General features: G+C 39.8%; 1 protein-coding gene across 3 annotated transcripts in view; it reads right to left on the reverse strand.

Annotated features, from left to right (window-relative positions):
- The window catches only part of EMCN (endomucin), a 45,893-nt gene extending 29,817 nt beyond the window's left edge, over positions 1-16,076 (reverse strand). For all 3 annotated transcript variants that reach the window (XM_032224176.1, XM_032224175.1, XM_032224174.1), the window contains exons 1-2: positions 15,818-16,076; positions 1,834-1,866 (exon numbers count right to left, since the gene is read on the reverse strand). In XM_032224176.1, coding sequence (XP_032080067.1) covers positions 1,834-1,866; positions 15,818-15,887 — 103 coding nt within the window. In that variant the 5' untranslated portion in view covers positions 15,888-16,076. The remainder of the gene's footprint in view (positions 1-1,833; positions 1,867-15,817) is intronic.
- Between the last annotated feature and the right edge of the window lie 1,143 nt (positions 16,077-17,219).

Raw genomic sequence — 17,219 nt, forward strand, 5'->3', positions numbered from 1 at the left:
TTCTTGTAGTAACTGACTACCAGCCAGTGAAATACTTGGCATAACGGAACTGCTGGATGTCATGTCAACAGAATCAGAATTTTAGCAAATGTGTAAAGAACTCTGCATATAGTAAATGCATTACAATGTCAATCCTGGGGAAGCCCTCATCATCCCTGTTTGTGCCTTCTCAGCTTGAAGATATCGTATTTTTCAGAGGATAAGACGCACCGGAGTATAAGACGCATCAAGATTTTGAAGATGTAAAATAAAAAAAAAGGTTTTTGCACTCTGCAGGCCTCCAAAAACCCCTGCACGCCTCATTTTTTGTGAAAAAAAAGGAGCATGCAGAGAATTTGAGAGCCTGCAAAGTGCTCCTGGGGGCAAAACGAGCAAAAAATGGCCTGGTTTTTTTTGCCAAAAAGGGGCATGCATAGCCTTTAGGAGGCTTGTAGAGTGCTCCTGAGGGCTGGGGATTGGCAAAAAACAAGCAAAAAACAACCCATTTTTTGCTTGTTTTTGCCCTCCCCAGCCCTCAAGAGCACTTTGCAGGCCTCCCAAATTCTCTGCATGTCCATTTTTGTGAAGGGGGCAGGATTTCAGGAGATCAAAAATGATGTATTCAGTGTATAAGATGCACCCAGATTTTCACCCTCCTTTTTGGGGGGGAAAGGTGCGTCTTATCTCCGAAAAATACGGTAATTTAGATTCTGATGATTCCCCCATGATTTACCAGCTATGCATAAGTTTAATGCTTAGAAAGGGTTAGGGCTTCTTTAGGTTTAAGGGGTGGAGCTAAAAAGGATTTCTTGGCTTTGCCAGATCTTCGAAAATCCTCAGATAGGTGCGGAATCTGCCTCTTAGGTGTAGCTTTTGCAATGTGCTCTCCAAGGTCCTGAAAGGGCTTTGTTGGAAAATTTCCATATGGTTATGTACAAACTCTCAGCCATGCAGAAATATTAATGATCAATGGAATCCCATCACTGACATGTAAATGCATAGCCTAGTGATGGGCAGTGCCCCCCGTTAACTATATAGGCACACATGATAGCTGCATTGATAAGGGATATCAATAAAAGTCGTTATTCTTCAATTAGCCGTCTTATGCTTTTTGCGATCAAATTAAAGTGCTAGCTATCTCTAGAGAAGGTTAAAGTTACAGATGTGAGGATCTAGTCCATTTTGTTAATTTAGATTAATAGGATTACTTTACAGATTTCAAATTCTTGTTGTAGTGTATAGATCAGAGCAAGGGTGGGTTCCAGCTTCTTTTACTGCCGGTTCACTCAGGGACACGCTTCAGGTTCGTGCGCGCTTGATGAGTGCTACGCGCGCATGCGCAGAAGTAAAAAAATTGCTTCTGCGCATGTGCAGAAGCAAAAAACAAGATGGCGGTGCTTGTGGAGCCGCCGATAGAACCGGTTCAGGTGCATGTCCGGCCGAGTTACTACCTACTCGTCCGAACCGGTAGGAACCCACCTCTGGATTAGGGGTGTCAAACTCACATCATCACGGCAGCATCATGTGATGTATCAGGACTATTCCCCTTCACTAAACTGGATGTAGGCGTGGCCAGTGTGTGATGCATCCGGCCCGTGGCCTGGGAGTTTGACAGGTCTGTTGTAGAAGTTCTTTGCTAATGTTTTGATGCTCCACAGCTTCAGTTATTAAATCATCTTGTGGTAGTTAGATTCACATAAAGACTGCCTGTCCTCTCCCCTAGTTTTATAGGGGAAGAGTAACTGACTTATTATAGCTTATAATAACTAAGTAACTCTCCAGAATAAAAAAGAATACAAAGAGATCTCAATTGATGCCATTGTTTTGATGATATGGTTACATGTTTTTACTTACCAGTAGTTTGCTGAATACTATTGGATATGGTAACTGTAGAAAATACAAAAAAAACCAACAACCCATAAGTTTGAACCAATTCTGTCACATATCTAGTTAGCAATTAAGAAGATGACACCGGATGAAAACAAATATTCTGCTGAGCTGTATCTAAATAGTCAGTAATTCTTTGAATGATATAGAACATAATTTAAAAAAACAAGAAACATGCTTAGTCATTTATATCATTAATAAAACAGCTGAAATAATTACAAACTTAATTTCTCCTTTTACCAACCAACCTGCCTTTGATGTTGATCAATCCTGATAATGACATCACCTCTTCATATATTTGTCCAACCGCTTTTTAAATTAGCCAGGTGGATTACATCTCTTTATAATTGCACAGTTACTCTGAGCTATGTGAAGCATTTCCATTTATCTGTCACATCTCCTGCCATTCTGTTTCATTAAAGTGTAGTGCTTCAAAATAACTTCAGGGAGTAGGCATGACCTGATATATTCCCCCCTTTTTTTACACACGTCTAAAAAGTAAAGGAAACATGTCTTCAAGTGTCTCCCTTGTTCGAAATTAATGAGAGTTGAACCTAGTTAATACTTGAAAAATCAGGCAATAGACTAGACTTGAAAGTCCAAATAAACATCTCAGAACAAAGCAATGTCAAAACATCTCTACAGTCTTGCCAAGAAAATTGCATGGTTATGTCCAGGCAATCCCCAGGAACAGAGCTGTACTTGTGGCCATTTTTACTTTCACCATGTATGTGTGTGTGTGCGTGTGTGTGTGTGTGTATGTATATATATGTATATGTATGTTTTCTGAGGTTTTTGCGGGTGTTAGTATGTAGGTCTTTGGTTATTCGGGTTTTCTCCCGCGTAAAATTGGAAGTGTCTTGGCAACGTTTCGATGAAGTCTCATTCGTCATCTTCAGGCTTCGTGCTTCCAGGAGCAACGTGAGATCTGCACCATTAGCCACTTTAAACCCCTCCTATCCTTACATGAAACACAAACCCCCAACCAATCAGAACACACCTCCACCCAATCAGAACACAGTCAAGCTCCCACCCAATCAGCTCAAACCCCCACTGGCAGTTAAAAGGAAGAAACAACCGAGATCTCACATTGCTCCTGGAAGCATGAAGCCTGAAGATGACGAATGAGACTTCGTTGAAACGTCACCAAGACACTTCCAATTTTACGTGGGAGAAAACTCGAATAACCAAAGACCTACCTGTATATGTATATGTATATGTATATGTATATGTATATGTGTGTGTGTGTGTGTATATATATATATACATATATATATATATATATATATGTATGTATGTATGTATGTATGTATGTATGTATGTATGTATATATGTATGAGAGAGAAAATCATATGATTTTTTAAAGTTTGAACTAAACCTACTATACTAACAGTAGAAAGATTTCAGTTTCCAAGAAGAGGAATAATTTGTTTGCTTGTTGTAAATGCAATACACAATAGAAATAAGAAAAAGGGGTATTTTGTAAGTAGGTACTTATTGCTAACCCTGCATCCATAAGTAGCAGTAAGTAACATGATTGTACAACTGCAACCAGCTGGGATACATTTTTGAGTTTAGCATTCCCCCTCCAGTAAATATATTTAAATGGCCCTGTGCTTGACATCTTGACTGGGTCAATCTGCTGTGAAAGGCTTAATTATATGGCAGATATTATCATGTGAAAAGCAAATTATAGTAGAGAACTCAGGCACAAGAAAAGTCTATTGGCAGTTAAGAAAGATCAGAAAATTTCAGTGCCGTGTAAATTGTAATCTTTACTTCAAAATGTGTATTATGACACCAAAGGAGTTGCTTAAGTATCCAGAACAGGCAGAAGTGATTATGCCCCTATAGAAATGCCTTGCTGCTCACAGAATAGATGTTGGGTGGGTGTAGAAGCAAGTGAAATTAATGGGATTTAAGCAGCCAAGTTGAATGCCTGCTGTGATGGAAGGCCCTTTAAGTGTTTCTCATCCCAGAGTCTTTGTTTATTGTCAATAAATTGAGAGGCAATTCCAATTTGCAATTCAAGCTTTAGATGATTAATCACTCTGATTAACTAATCTGTGCAGCAATCTTAGGCACATTTACTGTGAGCTAAATCAGACTGGGTTCATGCTGCACTCAAGTGCAGAGGAGTTTCTAAAGTTCATCTCATTTATTCATCTCTGTAGATTCTTGTATGTTTTCCTATAGATTATCATGATGTGTGCTTTGTGTTAAAAAGCCTGTTTATTCAGCCAGAGAGGGATGCACTAGCAAAAGCACTTAGACTTATATACCACTTCACCAGTGATGGGATTCAGCCAGTGTGCACCAGTTCGGGAGAACAGGTTGTTAAGTTTCTGATCAGTTTGGTGAACTGGTTGTTGGAAGAAATCATTAGGGCAGAGAACCGGTTGTTAAATTATTTGAATCCCACCACTGCACTTCACAGTGCTTTACAGCTCTGTGTATTTGGGTCCTCATTTGATCCACTTGGGAAGGATGGAAGGATGGGTCAACCTTGAGCCTGGTGAGATTTGAAAGGCAGCTGGCAGGCAGCAGCAGTAGTCTGCAGTACTGCATTCTAACCACTAGGGCAGGACTGTTAAACTCCCGTCCCTTGGGCTGAATGCGTCACGCGCTGTCATGCCCATGTCCAGTTTAGCAAAGGGGGAAAATCCCAATACGTCACGTGAGTTTGACACCCCTGCACTAGGGCAGGGAGGCAGAGAACCTATTTGAGTTACCAGGACTGTATCACTGTGCATTAATCCAGGCCCTTGCTCTGGTTGATCTGAAATCAGAACAATGGGGGAGAGTGTTTGGGTAACAAGGTTAAGCTAGTCATTTTCTACTGGTTTGGTCTGCTCTACTATGCCTAAACGACACTGGGGTTCAAGTAAGATATTGCTCAAGTAAGTTCTTGCTGAAGAACCGCTAGATCAACAAACCCAATCTTGACCTACCCACTCAAATTTCTAGTCATTTTCATAATTTCTTTATGAACAGCTGAGCTCAAGTGGATTTTTTCTGTGCATTGAATCAGCATAGATTAAGTTCTAGATTTACCTGCCTGTGAGTCTGTGTTCTCAAGTGAGCCATTACTTTCTTCCTTATGCACACATAACAGTGTAGCTCTAAAATGTAACCTAAAACCATGATTAGAGCTGTTGTGAAAAATGCTTGCTTGCAAATATGCTGCTACATTATCTTTCTGCAACATAGCCAGTTGAGGTTATTTAGCAGAAACATGAGGACTCACCACTATCTCCCAGATCTTTTTGCAAAGATGAAGGAATACAGCTAATGAAAACATGGATCGGAAATGCATTTTCATGTTTTTGTGTAGAGCAGGAGCAAGGAAATCTTTACTCCAAGAGTTGAGTAATGAGACTTTTTCTGAATCCTGATTTTCTACTCTCCTATTGGTCAACTGGAGGGAGAACTCATGGCTCAAGGATTGGATCTTTTTGAAGTGTTAGCTCCACTTTATAATGCCTTGGTAAGACCATACTTGGAATACTGCATTCAGTTTTGGTCACTCCAATATAAAAAAGATGTTGAGACTCTGGAAAAAGTGTAGAAAAGGGCAACAAAGATAATTACAGGACTGAAGGCTAAATATATATAAAGGGTGGTTGCAGGAATTGAGTATCTCTAGTTTAATGGAAAGAAGGACTAGGGGTGATAGCAGTATTCCGATATCTCAGGGGCTGCCACGAAAAGAGAGGGTCAACCTATTCTCCAAAGCACCCAAAAGCAAAACAAGAAGCAATGGATCGAACCTGGAATTAAGGAGAAATGTCCCAACAGTGAGAACAATTAACCTGTAGCTTACCTTCAGAAGTTGTGGGTGCTTCATCACTGTAGGTTTTTAAGAAAAGATTGGTCAGCCATCTGATTGAAATGGTATAGTTTCCTGCTTGAGCAGGAGGTTGGACTAGATGACCTCCAAAGTCCCTGCCAACTTTGGGTTATTTCTACCTCTTTCCTTCTTTCCTCCTCTCCATCAATTCTTTCAGCAGAAAAGCTAGCATCATTTGCCTATTCATGAATCACTGCATATATACAGTCTGCCCTTACTCCAGATGCTTCTTCTATCATTATATCCCTACAAGAATCTTGCACAATAGAATGGGCTGAGAAGCGATGCCTGATCAAAGTCAATAACCAAACTGAGAATTCAAACTTGGCTTCATCCATGATTTCATACAGCCTCTCTGCCTCAAAGGTAGCCTATGCATCCCCAAATGGAGATACATGTCCATGGTTGTGATCATGTGTACCTGAGAAGGTTTAGAAGTACTGTATCAGCCAGTCCTCGTATAGATGAGAAAAATCAAAACAGTATTTATCATTCTAGGCAGAGAAAAACAGCTCTTTTGTATGACAAATGAGGTATGGGGTTGTTTTTGTATTATTCAGTCTCACTTTAGTATGTAACGAGCTTGACCTTAACATCTAACTTCTACCAGAAGAATGTGATTAAGCTGTGTACTGCCTGAAGAGGGTCACTGCAAATGCTCCCATAATGCAATTATTTTTAGAGTTTCCGGTTATCTTTTATATGCTCATGATACCACACCTAAGCTGCTTTGTTCCTGGAGGAAAATGATTGTGTTAGGATCGCCAAGCAGCATTAGATTCCCACATGCAGCTTCACAGAGAGAATGTTAATCTTGCTTTTACCCTGGATGTTATTCCACCATGAACAACATCCAAGAGAGTCCTTTCCCAAACACATGAAAAGAAGAAGTGGATGATGACCAAAGTGCATCAGATTATAGGGTTATGTTCTGAAAGGTTATCATCCCTAAAAATGCTTGAATAATCTTCTCTTTCTCCTCATGTTCTTTAACATTCTCCTCTTTTTGTATAGGTGGAAGGCATTTAGCCATCCAGCAGGTTTTCTATAATGCCAGATCCTGCCCATCTGCCCGTGGAGTTGCTCTAGAAACCGCAAAGGACTGGCCCACAGTGCCTCTGCCAGCAAAAATGGAGCTGGGGGGGGGGGAAGTGTAACCCCCCCACAAGAGCTCTATTTTCACTGGAGAGGGTTACAGGAGGCCGTTGCAGCTGAAAATGGAGCTCAGGAGCCTGTTTGTTTTCACTGGCAAAGTGCTCGGACCGCCACAGGTGACATTGAGCTGGCCACACCTACCTTGGTCAGGCCCACCCTGGCCCCCGAGGTCAAACACAAACCTGATGAAATTGAGTTTGACACTCCTGCTATAGCTAGTGGAGAAGCTTTTTGTTGGATAAGTAGTGGGCAAATGGGAGGGGGGGATTCTTTTATTTTTTCCCCCTTTAACGTTCATCCAGTTTTGGGCTAAAAAAATAGTTTAAGCAGACTATTATAATTTGTGAAGGCTACCTGTCCCTGAATGGAAGAAAAGTGCCCACCTGCCTTTTCTCTTATTTATGGCAGATATTTTGGTTTCTAGATGGGGAAAGAGAAAGCAACAGTGGTTAGATATTGCAGTCCTTTTTTCACAGTGATTAAAATGAACTGTTGCTAAAGACATTCTCAAAAACTAACTAAGATGGCAAAATCATTCATTTGCACGTGTTAGGCTCCAACTCTATCATTCATATATATCATTCATAAATAAAATTATAAGTCAAGAAGGAGAAAATATACCAGGCTTATTAAGACCAAGTCTATTATTTAGGAAAGAAAATGCCATTTTGTAAAACTTTTCATTCAAATGACAGAACCCCAAAAGTATACAGGCACTTACTAGTTAAGCTTGGAAGGAGAAAAAAATGATCAGCAAAAATTCTGGTTATTTAAGTAAGATACTTAAATTAAAACCTAGCGTGTAGAAAGCTGTGGGAAATAACCACATAATTTGCTTAAGTTGATAAGGTCACTCTCATCTCTAATTTATGAAAAATATTGGGTCAACACAAATGAGATTAGGGTAATTGTGTGAGCACTTTGGATTACTAGCAGCATGTCTCAAGAACTGGATTTATTTTTAAAGTAGCTTTAGTGTTAGTATATCTTATCCAAATAAGAAGTAGGCTTGCTGCAATAAATTTTAATAGCTGTGGACATAATGTATATGAATAAATATGCACTTGCAAAGAAGACAAAGTTTGAAAATACAAACCTCTTTGCTCAAATATTTATAACCCTCTTTGAATTCAGTCCAAATGCATACATTCTTGACCAGTCCAAAAATGAGGCTTGCTTTCCATCCCACCTGTTCACCTGTACCTTCCCCTTTGCAAGATAAGGGAACTTTAATGCATTAATGTCATGATATTGATCTATTACTACAACAAATATAAACACATGGGCAAGAGAGTCAGGAATGATTAAAATCCCTCCCCTAAATATCAAGAGAAGTACATTGAGGATGGTTAGTCTACTTTGAGAGTTCTCTTGGTTTCAGCTTAAGGTAATAAGATAAAAATGCCCTTAAATTGAGGTAAACTCCTGCAGTTTCTTGGCAGTGTTACTGCACTGCTGTGAGAATGTTGAACAACCTATGTAAGAGTCATGGAATATCCAGAAGGTCTCCTATTCAAACAGTTTTTACTCAGATTTCTAAGGTCAACCAGTTTTGGCGGAATAATTGATAATTGCTGATGCTTGGACAAGTTAAATGGTAGTTGTCTTCAAGCTGAGCTCAACTCCTATTTAATCTTCTAAAGCAATTGTATAATTTTGAGGTTTGCAGGGGAGATATAGCAAACTGCAGATGCCCCTGTGAAAGTGCAGATGCCCTCTGCAAAGACCAAGGAACTAGTTAGTAGACCAGTTCTTTGGAACCTCTCCAGGTGAGGAGAAGACAGGAAATCACTTACATGTGCTCCAGGTAGCAGCTTCTCACAAGGGGAAAACTGGAATGCAGTTTTCCATGGGTTTGAACACCAGAAGATGACCAGATCAGTCATTTTGCTTATAACCATGGCAGAGGCTTTTAAACAATGCTATTTGCAAATCTCATATTAAGGAATGTGTAGAAGATGAGGGGGATGAGGAGATGTTGTCTAGTAAACAGATGGGGGAGGAAGGAGCCCCAATGAATTACTGATCAAATTTAGAAAGGACCCACCCTAACTAATCAGAAGGTTAAAAGTGGCAGCAGGAAGTTTATACCCGGACTTCCAAGGTTCTGTTCATGTAGCTTTACAATAAAGCAGAATTAGCTCATCTAGTCATGTTTCCTGTCTGATTCACTAAGAAAGGCTGTCATCAGTCTAGCAAGTCTTTCCATTCTCTTTTCTTTTTCCCTAAGTTTAGTGTGTCTGTATGTACATACGTATGAATGCATGCATGTTTATGTGTGTGTGTTTGTGTCTCTGTATCTCCCTGCAATTCCTTGGTGATCCTTCATTTATATGCTAACCTAATCATATTTAGTCAAGACAGGAGGTTCAAATGATGACATATACTGTGTTTACCCCAAATAAGACAGGGTCTTATAAGACAGGGTTTAATCTTCTTATGACCCCCTAAATAAACACATGGCCTTATTTCAGGGAGGTCTTATTATTTTTGAGGTACAGGAGGCGGCGGGCGTGGTCACCTCATGGTTGCTGCTGTGTTGCAATATTTTTGGGGAGGGCTTATTTTTTGGGGAGGGCTTAGCGCATGCGCTCAAAAGCCCGATTGGGCTTATTATCCAGGGAGGTCTTATTTTTGGGAAAATAGGATATTTCCTGGTTTTAACAGCTGTGAGAAGAAAGAATTACAGATCTCTGTTGAAATATCTTCTTCACTGCAGTACTGTAAGGGTCCCTTTTCTTTCCCCCCTTTTTCATCTGGCTGAACTAAACTCTTTCATTTAACCAGAATATAAGAGATTATTTATTTGTTAGACAGCATCCAAATAAATGGAGAACTTTTATATCCCCAAGGGTTGCCATTCTGCACCCCTCACCCTTTAATGTCACTCTTACAATGCACTGCACAAATTTTACTTTTGCATGAGAGTAATTAATAAAGAAAACAATTAAAACTGAGCAGGAAGTAAAAGCAACTTCACAATGTCTTCATCTCAGCACTTCAAAGATAAGATAAATAAGGCTTTCCATCACTTGCTAGACCCTGCACATTAAGAAACTGGCGTATCAAAGGAAGGGGAGTGCTCCAGAGAAATTGACATACCTCTTTTCATCAGCTCCTGAGAGATTTTTAAAAAATCAATTAAAATGTTATTCGACTGATTTCCACTAATATATAGAAAGTACAATGGCTAAAAAGATCACTAAGTGAAAAAGGAATGAAGCATCTTGCTTTCCAATCCCAATCTGTCTTAACCTATAGACCAAACAGGAAACATGAGCAGATGAGCAAATATTACTTTATTGTAAGGCTGCATTAACAGAATCTCACAAGACTGAAAATACATTTGTCCCACTATCTACTAGTTAGTGACAATTTATTTCCTAAGCTTCAAGGTCACGTGAAGCGTTAATACCACTTTATAATGCCTTGGTAAGGCCACACTTGGAATACTGCATTCAGTTTTGGTCGCCACGATGTAAAAAAAAGATGTGGAGACTCTAGAAAGAGTGCAGAGAAGAGCAACAAAGATGATTAGGCGACTGGAGGCTAAAACATATGAAGGAACTGGGTATGTCTAGTTTAATGAAAAGAAGGACTAGGGGAGACATGATAGCAGTGTTCATGTTAGCAGCAGGGCTGCCACAAAGAAGAGGGAGTCAAGCTATTCTCCAAAGCACCTGAGGGTAGGACAAGAAGCAATGGGTGGAAACTAATCAAGGAGAGAAGAAACTTAGAACTAAGGAGAAATTTCCTGACAGTTAGAACACTTAATCAGTGGAACAACTTGCCTCCAGAAGTTCTGAATGCTCCAACACTGGAAGTTTTAAGAAGATGTTGGATAACCATTTGTCTGAAGTGGTGTAGGGTTTCCTGCCTAAGCAGGGGGTTGGACTAGAAGTCCTCCAAGGTCCATTCCAACTCTGTTATTCTATTCTATTCTATTCTTCACCATGAGTACACTCTATAATTTGACAGGTCCCAACCCTCATGGTCATCTATCGGGAGCCTCAAAAACTGCAAAATAGCAGGCACAAAAGCATGATCAGAATCCCCCCCTCTTTATACATGCAGTGGTGTGCAAAAGGGTTAGGACATTGATCATGACACCATGCCCACAATCTTGACAATACTGTGTAAATACTGCTGTCTATAATAATTAGCCTTCCTCGGTTCTTATTAGGGAGACAGAATATATCAGCTAAAGGCATGTGTTCTGGGTGTTAATCCCATTTCCCTTTTCAACTGAAATATGCCAATCTACCTCAATTTCCTTAACTAGTTTAGCTTTCTTATCTGTCCCACAACTGACACTGAAGTAGCATTTTTACACCCCCCCCCCCAAAAAAGGCAGTACTAGAGTTAATATCAAGATCAAATATTCTTGGACAAATGCAAGAATAATTTCTAAAACAACAGCTGGGATCTTATAACTAAAAATAAGTGAACGTGTGAGAATTTGTTATTTCCCATTGCTCCGACCCCCATTTTTGAGTTCACTGTAGAAAATATTAAAATATCTATACTTGGTCTTCAACATGGTTCAAGTATTAACCCTTCAGCTAGGTAGCCCAAAACAGGACCTCAGTGGAAACTGTTCCGGAGACTGATTCTCTTATTATGAATAACATTTAAGAAGTTATCATTTTATTAGAATTGAGGAGCTGGGAATGAAGGGAAAAACATCTGTGCTGATTGTGGGATTGCAGATGCTATTTGTTTGCATGGGAGTGATACATTTTTTTTACTGGGTTAAAAGGGTTCAAATTTAAAAAAGGAAAAGAAAGAAAATATATCTGAGGGGGGGGAAACATTAAGCCTCTGTGGTACAGGAATTTTATTGAGATACTAGGAAGTTTGGGACAGATGTTCGGGGGGAAGGGCTAAAAGCATTGTGATCATGTGATCACAGCCTTTTTAAGGTCCTCTGATGCATGTAAAAAGGAAGTGGGACAATGTCCTCCATTTATCCACTCATGGATGCCCCTGAAATGGAGAACAAATATGTTAAAACTTATTTTATGTCTTTTCCAAAACCAACCATTGAAAATATATACTGCTGAAACTGTTTTCAGGAGTGTAGTATTTGGCAGCCACAAAATAAGGTAGTCTTGTGAGATAGTATCCATTTATAATCTAATAGTGGGTGTGGGGTTGAGGGTCTACTGCTATAATCTAATAGCACACTGATATATTTAAGTAACACAAACACAAATCTCCCGTTAGAAGTGCTTGCATTGAGTGGAGTGAAATTCTGTGCAGTTCTATTTTTTTTTTAAATAAAGGACTTCAAAAGATAGGAGGAGGAGGAGGATATCCTTGTGGCACTTGAAAAGCTGTGCCTTTGCTTTCCATTACTGCCACTTAACGTTGAGAAAGGACTAGCTTAAGAAATTGCTAAAAGGTTGTATGTTTGTGTTCTTTTATGTTCCAAAGCATCCATTTACCTTCAATCCAAAGTGTTGCATAGCAGTCTTAAATGACTCCAATGTAGGTCACATATATGTGATCTCTCTATGACATTTTGCATATCGATATTGATTTGCAAAATTGGTGCTAGCTATATATCTATATGGCTAAATACATTGGCAATGTAACATTATTTACAAAAATAACGGTTGTAGATTATCTCATGGCTTATGTCCATTTATATATTTATATATTGCCAGGGCACCCAGAAAATAGAATATACAGTATATATTGTTTATACACTGGGGAAATATACATGTTTACCCAAAACCAAGATCTATCCCAAAAATAAGCCCTACCATATTTTACATGTGCCTAATATAAGTCCTACCCCCAAAATAAGCCCTACTTAACAGCCTGTGCAGTTGACACCTGCCCGTTTCATCTGGTTGCTTATGGTGCCACGGCCACAAGGCGGGGCAGGATGGTGGTGGTGGTTATCTCAGGCCCCTACAGCCAGGCCATCCATGCTCGACACCTGCCTTGCAACAGCAGCCCCAACAGCCATGTGCATCAGGAGACCACAAGGTTGCCAGCCCTCTTCTTCTGCTTGTTCATGGCCACAATGGAACAGGAGGCCGAGAGCTGTGTTGACGGCACAGCAACGTGATGACGCAGGTGTCGGGGAATGGATGGCCTGGCTGTGGTGACCATGAGGTAAGCCAGTGCAAGTGCATGGGACAGCTCCACCATGTGGCCACGGCACTAGTGTGCTGCTCGGCCTCCTGCTCCGTTGGAGCCACGAGCAAGGAGAAGATATGGACTGGCAGCCAGGGTCCTGATGGGTGGGGCTTCTGGAGCTGCCACTGCAAGGCGAGGCAGGTGTCGGGGCGTGGGTGGCCTGGTTGCAGGGACCCTGAGGTAAGCTGGTGCAAGGAACGTGGAGCAGCACCGCCTCCCTGCTTTGCGGTAATGGCACTGGCATGCCACATGGCCTTTTGCCCTACTGCAGGCAAGCAGAAATGTGACTCTCATACATGGAAAAAAACAAGACACTTCCTGAAAATAAGCCATAGTGATTATTTTGGGGCCCAAAAGAAAATAATCTTATTTTTGGGGAAACACAGGTGGATATATATATCCATTGAAAGCTATGAAGAACACAGCATCCTAGGTAAAGTGTGTGTGTGTGTGTGTGTGTGTGTGTGTGTGTGTGTGTACATATACACACCCTTTACCAAATGCAGAAATCTAGGACGCTGTGTTATTCATAGCTTTCAATGGCTGCTTCATTCTTTAAGCTACTTTCTTCTCTATCTTTTGCAAAGACCTCTACACACGGATTTTTTACAAAATCAATTTAATGGCCTAAAGTGGCCAATTCCAACTCTTATGATTATATTGTGTGTATCTACCAGATTGGACATTATTTTTCAATTTCTTTCCATTTATTACTGTTTGGTGTAGGTATGGATGGAAACATCTCAACTCTTTCAAAACACTTCCATCTTTTCCTTCTGTAGCTGTTATTGCCTTACTACATACTCACATACTAGATGTCTATAATACTTTGGAGACTCCAGGCACAGAATAGGAGACAGAACATCCAACTCAATCCCCTCTATCAATTCATCCTATGTCAATGGCATCCCCCCCTTTTATTGAGCATGTATTGTCACTTAGACCATTAAAACTAACCCATTGCTCCAAGTAGGGATCCAAATTAAAGCATGATTATCCAGCCATTATCATATCTAGTGCAGGAGTTTTTATCTTCTAATTATGTCCTGCTGAATTGCTCTTCCTGCTCATAACACTCAACAGGAATCTGTCTTCCTGTAACTTAAATCCTTGATTCCATATACTGTATTGTCATGCTACAAACTTTAGTTATTAACCGATAGAAGGAATATGGGTAAGAATCCAGAGTTCAGAAAAAATAGGTTTATTATCTTGAATAAAATGGTATTTATCCATCTGCTCAGTTCATCCTGAGCAATATATACATGCCCCCCCACATTTTTACTCATGTGGATACAAATTTTTATTGTCCCTTGTCCAACCCCTTTTTATTTTGCTGTTTAAAAGTACACTGGTTATGCAATATTTATCAATAGTAATGCTTCTCCCATGTTAAGCTTGTTTATGCACATGTATGTATACCAGACAGAGATATATCAAAGATGTTTAGGTCTCAGTATTGACAAATACAAGAGAATTTTGAGATACAAACAGAATTTTCAGTGAGAACTCTGTTAATTCTGGTCTATTTTGCAACAAAAGGCAGTGGTTTTAAATCAGTACCTAGGATTGCATCATTATTTTAACCACAAGGGTCCCAATAGTTACTAGCCATTCAGTCAGTTGGTCTATTCCAACATCTGTGAAAGGATAAAAGGTACTATGCACCAACTTAGAAGGCACCACTAGAATAAACAACAACAATACAAATTTCTTTCTTGCAAAATGAAATTTCTGGCCCCCAGTTCTTTCAGAGCACTTGGAAAAGGAGTAGTACTAATTGCTTTCTGATTATTGTTTTGAATTACTTTCTGGATAAATGGGCAGCCCTCTAAAGATTACCACAGAGGGCACCAACGCTAGAATTCATAATAAATATTAAGAAATGAATCGGTAATATCTCCAATCCTAGTTGCATCATGTTCCCCAAACTGTGCCAGATCAGAGTGTTTTATTCTTGCAAGGACATTGCTTTATTCCCCACTTTATTCTTACTAGCATAAAATTAGAAAACAAATAAAAAAATGGCCACACAATAATAGCTATTTATTTTAGTGTCACGGAGTTCGTTAAATACAGTGGGACTTGTACCAGAGGATCACCCTAATGCAATCCTATGCTTGTTTGCTGCAAAGTAAATTCTTGTGGTTAAAGGAGTTTCTTTCCAATAACTGTGCATGAAAAGCAACCTACTTCTTTAAATGCAATATTTCTAAGAGGAGTAGTTGATTTTTAGCAGGATTTTGATGCTCAGCTCCATCCAGCCACCCCACTCTACTCCGAATTACCCTGGATTACAAGGTTGTAAAAGGGAGTTTAAAAGGAGTTTGTGATTTTTGTTTTTCACAGGTGAGGAATTCTTCTAAAAATCATTCTGGATGCCTATGTGACAATACAAATATTAATTAATTCAAGGCACCTGGGATGATGTCACCGCAGCCACACCAGAAGCAGTTAGCTTCCTTAGGTATGAAATTATAGCATTTATTTAAACCACATTTGTATATCAGTGATTGCAAGACCTCTGTAGTCGCCATATGCTAAATAAAGTTCAATAATTTGTTATCCTCCGCTGCTAGTTTACAAGGAGCTAGTCCTCTAGAAAAGTTTACTGATAAAATCGGAAAGACAGATCTTTTTTTTACTTTTAGAAAGAACCATGTGGTTTTTTTCATCGTAGATGCCCAGTTTCTGAGACCCAAACAAATATGACTGCAATCCAATATGACAAAATGGCAACTAGCTCCAGTGCTCTGACAAAGCTGAAAGGGTGGCAAAGAAATCTTGAGGCCTTACCCTCTTCGCAGAAGAAGCCAGACAGAGCCAGGGAAAGGAGGAGAGTGCTCCACAGCTTCCCAGCCATCATTCAGTCAGGGTGCTCCAGGCCTCTCCTTCCAAAGGCAGCAGCAGGACCAGAACTCACTCTCACCCAACCTGGTTCTAATTAGCCAGTGGGAAAAGTTTGTAGCAGAGAGAAAGAGGGAGTAAGGCCAGCTGTGGAGAGCCACTGCCCATCCTGCTTATTTGGGGGACCTTGATAAAGAACAGGAGGAAACACGACAGCCTCCCTCCGGGAATTCAGCATGGAGGAGATTTATTGTTTCAGCCCGTTCACAGGAACTCCTCCTGCTTTGGCAGGCGTCAGTGTTTTTGTTGCTCCGCTATTTTGTTCTTTAGCTGCAAGAGGTCAGGAAAGGTTGCTTAAAGGAACGGATCTCCCTTTAGAAGAGGTCACTTTGATAATAATGTTGAAAATGTATTTTAAAAGGCATTCGGAACACACCCACTCCCACTTAAGGATGGCCATACTTAAAGCAGGATGAATGCTGCCATTACTATAAGAAACACACTCTCCAAACTTTTTAAAAGAATGTCTGGTGATCTGTTTCAATTAGGGAGAGGCTTGCATTGTGCAATTTGGGCTGCCATTTTTCAAATTCTACCTTAAGGCATGCTGTTTCCAAGAAGGATTGAAGCTGAGGTCTACCATTAAGGCAGAATGAGTCAGTTTCCTCAGGCAGGTACCTTGGGGAAAATGGAAGCCCAGGCTTCCTATATTAACAGTGGAATAAACTGCTTGCTTTGCACGTTGAAGATTAAATGTCCATGTCAGCCAATTTATGTATCTAGAATATGTGGGAGTAGAAAAGAGAAGGCTTTTTATACATTGACTAAGACCATGGATATCTTTTAGTTTGGTTTTACTGAATTGTGACATTTTGTCCTGCCCTCCATGTTGATAAATGTTGTTTCAATTTCAGTTGTGTGGGTTAAATTTTATCCAATCTATTATTAATATCGGATACTGATTTGGTACATTATTTCCTGGGGTTTAAATGTAAAGGGGAAACACATCTGGATATTGTCAAACAAATAAAATTTGTTTTGCAATATTTATTTGTATTGTCAAACAAATAAAAATTAAACTCAGTGAGGCCAGAGACATTTATGGCATTAAAGCTATGTTACTATACTGGAAATTTAAAGAAAGGTTATACTGAAAGAAGAGGGAGACAAGGTATTCTCCAAAGCACCTAAAGGCAAGACATGAAGCAATGAATGGAAACTAATCAAGGAGAGAAGCAACGTAGAACTAAAAAGAAATTTCCTGAAAGAACAATTAACCAGTGGAACAACTTGCTTCCAGAAGTTGTGAATGCTCTAACACTGGAAGTTTTTAAGAAGAAATTGGACAACC

The sequence above is a fragment of the Thamnophis elegans genome, chromosome 9, assembly GCF_009769535.1.
Source record: "Thamnophis elegans isolate rThaEle1 chromosome 9, rThaEle1.pri, whole genome shotgun sequence".
In the NCBI taxonomy this organism is placed as follows: domain Eukaryota; kingdom Metazoa; phylum Chordata; class Lepidosauria; order Squamata; family Colubridae; genus Thamnophis; species Thamnophis elegans.